This window comes from Octodon degus, unplaced genomic scaffold (genome assembly GCF_000260255.1).
Source record: "Octodon degus isolate 3935 unplaced genomic scaffold, OctDeg1.0 scaffold00038, whole genome shotgun sequence".
NCBI lineage: Eukaryota > Metazoa > Chordata > Mammalia > Rodentia > Octodontidae > Octodon > Octodon degus.
Window position 1 is genome coordinate 15,664,993 of NW_004524614.1, and position 9,223 is coordinate 15,674,215.

Below are 9,223 nucleotides of genomic sequence, written 5' to 3' on the forward strand. Positions count from 1 at the left end.
TTTTTTTTTTTTTTTTTTTTGTAATTAGTGGTTGGTTGAATCCATAGATGCAGAATCCAGACATGAAGGCTAATGTATATGTAATGCCTGACACAGAATCAAGAACTGCAGTCTCAGGAGCAAATCAGCCATGGTCCTTCGTACTTCAAAGGTAGCACCACAGCTGTACATACACCTGAAAAGGCACACATCGGGCAAAATGACAGTTTCAACGGTAAACTCACTCTGGAATCAGCCATGCCTGGCTTTCTGGCCTGTGAGGTACTAGAACGCCTTTATGACCTACGAATTCTCCATTAGAAAGTTCCTCGCTGATAACAATGTCTAACACATGGCGCTTATGGTACTTGGTGCACACCTCCAGTACCACGTGTAAACGCCTTCGGGTTAGACCTGTGAGCTCGGAATCGGGCACACCGAGCTTCTGGTGTGCTCTGCGGTGCCCTGCAGCACCCGCCCGCTGCCCAAAGCCTGGCTTGCAGAGTGCTTCACTCACCATTCTGGTACATTTAAGGGTCTAATGAACGCACTACACCACTGCAATATTCTCCAGCACTGTATTTTATGCCTAAGTTTTGCCTCCTTACTCTAAAACGCCTGTTTTCTTCATGGCCCATAGAGTACAAGACATTAGGGTGCAATCGGTGAATACTCAACTTAGGGGAAACTAGAGCTGTGGGGACAACTGCTAACACTCCCTCATCCTGCTCAGGAGCTGGACATTCCTGCCCTTCTAGGAGGCCAGCTGGCCACACAGCTTCCGGACAGCTGGGAAAGCACATTAGGTCAAGGTGCTCTTCCGCAGTGGGGTGGAGGCTGCGCTTGCACTCCCGGCAGCAAGACCTCATCCATGTTTCTTCCCTAGGCCATTCCCTCCATGAGGTAATAAAACCAGGCAGGCAGTTTGTGCTCCTAATTTTGTGCCCCACTCACTCCTCTATGAGCAGCACTTACTCTTCCCGGCAGGCCCTGCCATACTCTGGCTGCCAGTGCTCTCTGGTCTCTATGCCTTGTCTAAGTTTTCAATTGGAAATACCACCCCGTGTTGCTAGCCTTAATTTGTTTAGAAGTCACTCACACTTCTATCACATTCTTTACAGCAATTTACCTTTAGGGCTCCTCACATGACTGCCCTGAGGCCCCTCACAAAGTCTCCAAAGTTTCTGTGTTTGTATGGCTTAAACAGCATTTGTCACTATTTACACATATTTTAACAAAAATCATCAGCTGATGAACAATCCAGTGAATGGGTACTTCTCTGTATATTTATTTTAATGTCCATTAGATTCCTATTTATAACTATTAAAAACATCATAAATGAATTTATTATAGAAACATGAGTGGCACAGAAGGCATTCTGAAGTATACTAAATAATACAAACGTTTAAATTTATGAGGGCCACTAACACTGGTGAGATGTAACAAATGCACTACCATAGAGATGACCGCAGGAGGACCAGGTCTAGGAATGCAGGCAGCAGAGGTGATAGGGTACCTCCTATGGGGAAGCCCAGAGCAGGCATGCTGAAGGCCATACCTGATACCTGGTAGCAGATAGGAGGCTGACTTCTTACTTGTGTGACTGCTCTGGAAACTGTAAGGTGGGTGAGAAAGAAAGGAATACTGCTTGGGAAGAAAGGAAGAAAAACTTGAGAGACAAAATGGGCTCCCTGTAGGCCACTGACTACTGCTGGGCTTACTCTCTCTTCAGTGATCTTCAAAGCCTTCCTGGGCCAAATGAACAAGTGGAACAAAATGGTACATTTAAGCTTTCTATAAATATAAATCTCAGTCTTTTTCCTACTACTTGTGTAGCAACAATGGAGAATATCAGGCACAGCTTTAGTGTCCTCTGGCAAATAAAAGACTTCATACATTAAATTATTTCATGTTTTCTATCTACTGGCAATTCTAAAAGCACAAGTATTTACCTTTGAAGTCTGGTCTTTACTGCCATCATCAACTACTATCACCTCGTAAGTGAAAGCAGGATCATGCTTCTGTAAGAAACAAAAATAAAATACCTTAATTTGGTATGATTACCATTAAAAACCTTAGAAAAAGCACAGGTAATATGAAAAACAGCTGTTTTAGTGTTGATATTTAAAAGTATGAATATAAATATTAGCTTACAAAGCACATAAAATGAGGCTAGGAACAAAGAGGAGAGGCACTAGGCAGGAGCTGGGGACACATGGACCACCTTCCTGTGCACCTCCCCACTCTTTCCCATTCTGCCCTCAGTAAGCCCCGCACTTGGGTGCCAAGGTGCACTGGCAAGGCGACACGAGCACGAGAAAAGCCCACGAGGTCTGTCATCAGTGACCCCATCCGGGCTGAACCAGCTGAACCTCAGGACTTTGGGCTCCTTAACTTTTCTGGCCTATTTCCTAGTCATGTGGCTGCTATATTTTTACATTTAATTTTAAAATATGCAATATGGTGCCCTCTGTCTTAATGCATCTTTTTTTAACGCATCTTTTCTTTATATAAAACCTCAACAGTAAAGTAAGAAAATTATTTTTTTACCACCCATAAAGCTCATTTAATTTTCAGCCTCTCCATAGAGACTCCAAAGGCAATTGATGCTTCAAAAGAGGGGTGTGTGTTACTTTCCTTCTGCTTGTGAAAGGAAAAGAGGAAAATAGATGAACACTCTAGTAAATAACGAACAAATTTCAATCTAAGTGCAAGTGTTAAATGCCTCTTTCTAGAGTCACAGAAATAAAAAAAAAAAACAGCATCGTATTGTCACACGGTCTGCAGTCATGAACTGTTACTCAACTTTAAATACATCATTGGGCAAGAAGATAAAAGTAGGTAGGTGGGTAAAAAGAAATGCCGGCTTCCTGATTTGTCCCAGGTCACCAGCCTTTCTCTGGAGATGCTGTGCAGCACACTAAGCCAAGAGATAGCTTTGGATCTGGCTCCTGCCATACTACCTCTTTCGGTGTGTGTCTAGCTTGGGGTCCGCAGTTCATAACCTGGTCTAGTTCTAACCTGAGACATTATGTTGAAAGAGAAAGTATAATACCTGTCTCTTCTCTAAGTAGTCCAGGGCTTCATCCATCATTACAGGCACTGAGAGAAAAAAATTATTTAGAAATGAGTTACAGAGCTGCACTTCCATATGGAAAAAGTCCCAAGTGTAACCATGCTCGCAGGGCCATTCTCATCTGGGAGGCCCTCCACTGCGGGCATCTTATTACTTGTCTAGCACCCGTGGTCCCACCACCTCAAGACGCTGTTCTCCTCTTCTGAATAGCAGTTAACAGCTAAGCATGTACTATAGCCCGTATCTTCAGACAGTGGAATCAAACACTTATATATCCTTTTCTTCTCAAGCTACCCCTTATCAAAAACCAAACAAGGCTTACACCGTTCTTCTTCGTTGTATGAAGGCACAACAACAGAAAGCTGCTTGGTAGGTGAGTCCCATATACTGGGTAAAGTTTCCTTTTGGCCTTTGGCATTTACGAAGAACTTCTCTTCTTCGTGTCGGAGAAGTGATGGCATTTTTGTAGCAGTTACAAATGCAATAATGGAGATCTAAAAGTGGACATGTAAAAAAATAATATACTGATTTTTAAAATAAATGTTGTTACAGAATACATCACTTGTGAAATTCTTTTTTTCTTTTGGTGTTGGTGGAATACTCACTCTCAACTTTTGGCTCATTGACAATGGTCTGGACGTGACCCCAAAATGAGTTGATAGTCTCCTAGCCAATCGTTATGAACTTATGATTGTACTTTTCTCCATTCATACGGTATTAATGCTTCGGGAGCCCTGTCTTTTTTCACCATTATGCCAGATCTAGTAAGGAACAGCCACCATTGGAAATCCAGTGTACCTCAGACATGTGAAACTCCAAATCCCAGTGTGCATGTGTGTGTACCCCCATGAAGCGAGGTCTCATGATACTGAGGGCCTTTATGTGACACAGAGAGCAAGATCATACTGCAGTTAGAAAGTATAGGGTGATGCTGGGCATGGCAGAGCATGCCTGGAATCCCAGCACTTGGGAGGCCGAGGCAGGAGATTCACTGCAAGTTTGAGGCCAGCTGGGGCTACACAGTGAGTTCAAGGACAGCTTGAACTACACAGAGAGACCTTGTCTCAGAAGAAAAAAAGAGAAAAGGCTCAAGGTAGACTTCCTACCCAGGACTAGAGACATACAGCATATGTAAGGATGGTTCAACCCCTGTGGTAGGAAATGTAATGTTTAACAGTTTGAAGGAGGATAAAGAAATACAGTAGAATGACTGCTTAAAATAAAAACTACATGAAAGACACATTTCCATGGATTCCCCTAAAAACAGTCCCCCTCACTTCAAGCACACACATCCCATGGCTCTTGCCACTTCCTGAGGCAGTGTCTTTTCTGTGGCTGCGCTAATGTTCTGAAGTTGATTCAAGGTGTTTACAGCAATTTCTGTCATACAAAAGCACATGGTGTCTCTTCATCTACCTTATTCACTGGATCTGGTGCTGTTTTACTTCTGGATCTTTTCCAAAATCAAAATGCCTGAGTAGGAGCTTAAACAACTGAGCTAAACCGAAGGCCCCCCTGATAGCTTAGCGGACTAAAGCACCTACTTAGGTAGAGTGCAGAGTGGCAGGGGTTCGATCTCCGGTGTGCTGTGCTGGCCCTGCACCCAGGACACGCTGAGTCAGCAACTGAGACTGGGCATGGTGGACAGCACCTGTAATCCCAACTCTTGGGAGGCTAAAAGCAAGAGGATCACTGAGTCTGATCTATGTAGTGAGAGACCCTGTACACCCTGTAGACCCTGCGCTAAAATTAAAAAAAAAAAAAAATAACAACAAAAACAGTGCCCATAAAAGGTAAAAAGTTTTCAATCTATCCAGGACACTGAGGCTCCCAGAGGAGTAAGACTAAGGACACTCACTATAGAGGACTTCCATATCTGTTTTAGAAAGTGCAATAATGGAATGTTGAAAGTGAAGGGGAGAATTTTGAGGGGGATTAACTAGTAGTCATCTTGTACTGTAATAAGTTTTTCAAAGTTAAAGTTAACATATTTTTCTATCATACCTCATAAATTTTGATACATCGAATAAGGTTTTTTTTTTTGTTTTTTTTTTTGCAACAGGGTCTTGCTATGCAGTTAGGGCTGGCCTTGTGCTATTTTGTAGCCCCCAGGCTGGTCTCAAACTCCAAGCAATCCTCCTGTTTCAACCTACCCAGTCGTGGGATTACAGGTGTGCATCACTATGCCCGGTCCCAGGGGGACTGGCACAGCATGTGGAGCCCAGGATCAAACTCTGGACCTTGTACTTGCCAGGTAGGTACTTATGACTCTGAGCTATCTCCTCAGCCCCTAAAATAAAAATTTGGATTACAGCACTCTGTCAAGTATAAAACCTGTAAGTTCCCTTCCATATGTACTGGGAAGATAATTTTAGAAAAACTATTCTTTTTTAATAATATCCCTAGTACACCATTTCAGAACACCTACAAAGTTTTGGAATTCTACGGACTTGCTCTTTGATGACCATTTATAGTACTCCACCCACTACAGAACCAAAGTCAACATGCTTCTGATTAATACAAGCAAAGGGTCAGCAGCCTAATTTTGGTAGTTTCTGCTTCAAACCTTACTGTCCAGATTGTGGTTCCTAAATTAAGTTTCCAACTTAAAGTTACCACTTCTCTTACACAGCTGGCTGACTCAGATCAGGGGCAGGAAATGTAGAAGGGAAGATCAAATCAGACCAAAAAGTGAAGACTATAAATGATATGAGAATTATGCAAAAAGAACAAAAACAGTGTGAAGGGTCTTTGACTGCCTGCAGTGGAGGGTTTCCTCATCAAAAAGATGGATACTGTAACAGACTGAAACACAAGAGAAAACTTTAAATTGTGAATCATAATAAAAACAAAGGTCACCTCTTTAAAAGCCAGGGAACCATTTCAAGAAAACTTTTAAAACTTGCCTTTTATATTTGAAAGGTATAGCACTTCAGGCTAACTGAATAGCTCAGGATTAGAGTCTTTTCATTATACATTTGTATGTCATAATTGAAGGAATGACATAATTAAAAGTATTGCACTATAAAGTCTCAAAGCCTACTGAAACCACTGGGCTGAATCCAAGGTTTGTAACTACTAGGTCAGGCTGGCAACACCAGAAACAAGCTGCCACCCCATGTCCTGAGACATGAAGAAGTGGTAAGCATTTCTCACACACTTTTCTTGATTCAACTAACATACATTTGATCAAGAGTCTAGATCTTAAACACCAGACTGCAGCAAACTCATGGAACAGAGGAAAATGGAAGACACCAAGGGATTTCAAACAGTGAAATCCATAGTTTGAAAAAATATTACAGAATATCAACTTTCTTAAAGGTAAGGAAAATTCAAAAAAGAAAAGAGCTGTTAATAGAAAAATTTCTCAAGATACACCAATCAAATGTAATGTGTGGCCCCTGTGGAATCCTGACTGGAATATATCAGTCACTTCCACTGAGACATACATGAGACATTTGAACTGAAAAGCTATTTGAAATCAGAATACTGGTGGAACTTAAAAAAAAAAAATTGCAATCAATTATTGCAATGACATTTTAAGCAGAGTCCTTTTCTTACAGAAATAAATGTTGAAGATTTACACACAAAATACTATGTTCTGGGTTTGTTTTAAAACAATTCAGAAATGAGGTAAGGTGGGAAGGGATTACAAACAGAGAGGAGGAATATGAAATAAAAGTGTTTTTTCAAAAAATTTTTCTCTGGCTTTAAGAAGACTAACTTTATGGGTGCAGTGACACATTATTATAATCCCAGCATTATCAGGTTTGAACGTAGTCTGGGTAATTCAGTGATACTCTGTTTCAAAGTGAAACATAAAAAGGGGGCTGAGGATGGGCTCAGTGTGAAGGCCATGGATTAAATCCTCACTACTGCTCCCTCTCCCTCTAAAAGGTTAACCTCCACTAACTGTATTTGAATATAGGAGGAGCTTATTGCCAATCTAATTTTCACCAGAAAATTCATGCAAAGGCGTAACATGTATATCACAGTGGTGTTTCAAAGATCAAATGAGACGATCCCCACTAAACCTTCAATGCCATATCTAACATACAGTACCAGAAGTAACCAATGAACAGTAGCTTCTCCTGGGTCTATTAGCACACACTTGTAACCCCAGTGACACAGGAGGCCGGGACAAGAAGACAAGTTTGAGGCCAGTCCAGGAAATTTAGCAAGACCATGTCTCAAAATGAAAAAAACAAGGCTGAGGATGCAGCTTAGTGGCAGAGTGCTTGATTATACAGAGGAGGCCCTTCGTTCAATCCCCAGGACTGCAAGAAAAAAAATAAAAATAAAAAATAAAATAAAATAAAAATAAATAAAAAAATTAAAAGATGCCTCATCACACCTTTAAATCTCTTCAACAGACTTAAAGTAAGGGAGCGCAATCTGGGATTGTGTCAAACTCTGACCCTGAAAAACCTTAAATAAGACACCCTGGGTTAAGGGCATATATCAGGAGCACATACCAACAGAGAGATAACGACGCACTGGTTTTTCTGTAGCGTTCCGAATATATAAATTCACAACACTTCAGAGAAGGGGGCAGCGTGGCCTTCCTTCCAATCCGGGCTCGGCTCGCTAGCTAACCTGAATGCCAAGCAAGCTAAAATTCCCTCCACTCAGTACCTGGCTCATTCTCGAGTATGTGGCAGCCGAGAGTAGCGGTAAAGACAAGCTGAATTTCAGTTTTCTTGTCCTGACACCTCTAGGAGAAGCAGTAAATTTAAAGTGCCTAGTTCTGAGACCTCAGGCCTGGGACTGCTTCTCTGCCCACCCGTGTCCTCAGGGTGCCTCCTCGATCCTCGATCTGTCCCCCCACCTTCACGCCCGGTCCCTTCCGCGGCCTCAAGCCTCCGCGGACGGGGACAGCACGGCAAGGTGGGCGCCTGGCCGGAGCGCCGCGCCGCGGAGGGGAGAGCAGGGGTCGGGGTCGAGGTCGGGATCGGGAGGGGAGCTGGGCGGGGCGCGCCCCAAGCTCGGGCCGCGCAGGAGGCAGGGTCCAAGGAAGGGGCTGAACTGCAGGGGCGGGAGCCCTGCAGCTGGCACCTCAGACGCGGCCCAGGGCCGGCAGCCGGACCCGCCCACGCCCGGGAGCCGCAGTCTGGGCAGAGCCCGAGTCGAGCTGCGACCGTCCCCAGCCCGGTCCTCACCAGAACGAGGCCCGCGGCGGCCAGCGCCGCACCGAGCCCGGCGAGCTGCAGCAGTAGCGGCACCATCCTCCACGCCGGCCGCCGCCACCGCCGCCCGCCCTATCCCGCGCCTACACACACGCGGAAGCGCCTCAGCCGCCTCCCGGGGCCAGAGCGGCCGCGCCACCCCAGCGCCCGCCGCCCACAGCGCCCCGCGCGGCCAGGCGGGGTTCGAGCAGCTAGGGGCGGGTGCGCGGGGGAGGGGGAGGGGGAAGAGGGGAGGGAAGGGGGAGGGGAGGAGGAGGGGGAAGGGGAGGAGAAAAGAGAAGGGAGGGGGAAGGGAGGGGGAGGGGAGGGGGAGGGAAGGAGGAGACGGTAGAGGAGAGGAGGGGGAAGAGGGAGGGGAAGGAGGAGGGAGGCGTTCCTCGGCGCTGGCCTCTCGGGGTGACCGCGGCTAAGTGGCATCAGCCTTACAGACAGTAAGCGCACCGTGCAACTTAGCCACTGAGAAGGTACGTTTGATCTACCACAGTATGGATATTTTTTTCCAGCAGTGGGTCTTGAACGTGAGCTGCATCCCTAAGCCTTTTTCGTTGTGAACTTTGAAACAAGGGCTGAACGTTCAGTCCGCCCGCGTCAGCCCCTCAGAATGCGGGCTCTGAAGCGTCTGACGCAGCAGCATCCGTGACGCTGACACTGCCGCGCCAACCTGCACTTCTCCAGCTCTCCCGCTCCCACCTCACCCTGGCAACAACTAGTAGCGCGCACTACGTGAGCACGCCGCCGTTCGCTTTATCCGCGCGACCCTCCCCGGACTTGGCGGGGCGCCGAGCCCGTGAGGAGGGCGGGCTTTCAGGCGCCCGGTTCTGCCTATCGCGGGCGATACCCGGAACTACTCCATCAGCCTTGTATTAAGCGGGACACTCCCCTAACAGCCGATTTGTCAAAACGCGGCAACAAAAGGAACCGTCAGGCACTAGGTGCAGCCGCCCTCCCGGCCCCGCCGCGGCCCGGGGCGCCTCCGCCCGCC

The 9,223-nt window shown here is 45.9% G+C and overlaps 2 protein-coding genes across 2 annotated transcripts in view; one reads left to right on the forward strand and one right to left on the reverse strand.

Annotated features, from left to right (window-relative positions):
- Positions 1 to 8,355, reverse strand: part of Alg5 (ALG5, dolichyl-phosphate beta-glucosyltransferase) — a 50,144-nt gene extending 41,789 nt beyond the window's left edge. The window contains exons 1-4 of the mRNA XM_004631093.2: positions 8,215 to 8,355; positions 3,378 to 3,549; positions 3,035 to 3,081; positions 1,932 to 2,000 (exon numbers count right to left, since the gene is read on the reverse strand). Of these exons, the coding sequence (XP_004631150.1) occupies positions 1,932 to 2,000; positions 3,035 to 3,081; positions 3,378 to 3,549; positions 8,215 to 8,280 (354 nt within the window). The 5' untranslated portion in view covers positions 8,281 to 8,355. The remainder of the gene's footprint in view (positions 1 to 1,931; positions 2,001 to 3,034; positions 3,082 to 3,377; positions 3,550 to 8,214) is intronic.
- Positions 8,356 to 8,609: 254 nt separating this feature from the next.
- Exosc8 (exosome component 8) overlaps positions 8,610 to 9,223 on the forward strand; it is an 8,478-nt gene continuing 7,864 nt past the window's right edge. The window contains exon 1 of the mRNA XM_023715028.1: positions 8,610 to 8,705. The gene's annotated coding sequence lies outside the window, so the exon portion shown is untranslated. The remainder of the gene's footprint in view (positions 8,706 to 9,223) is intronic.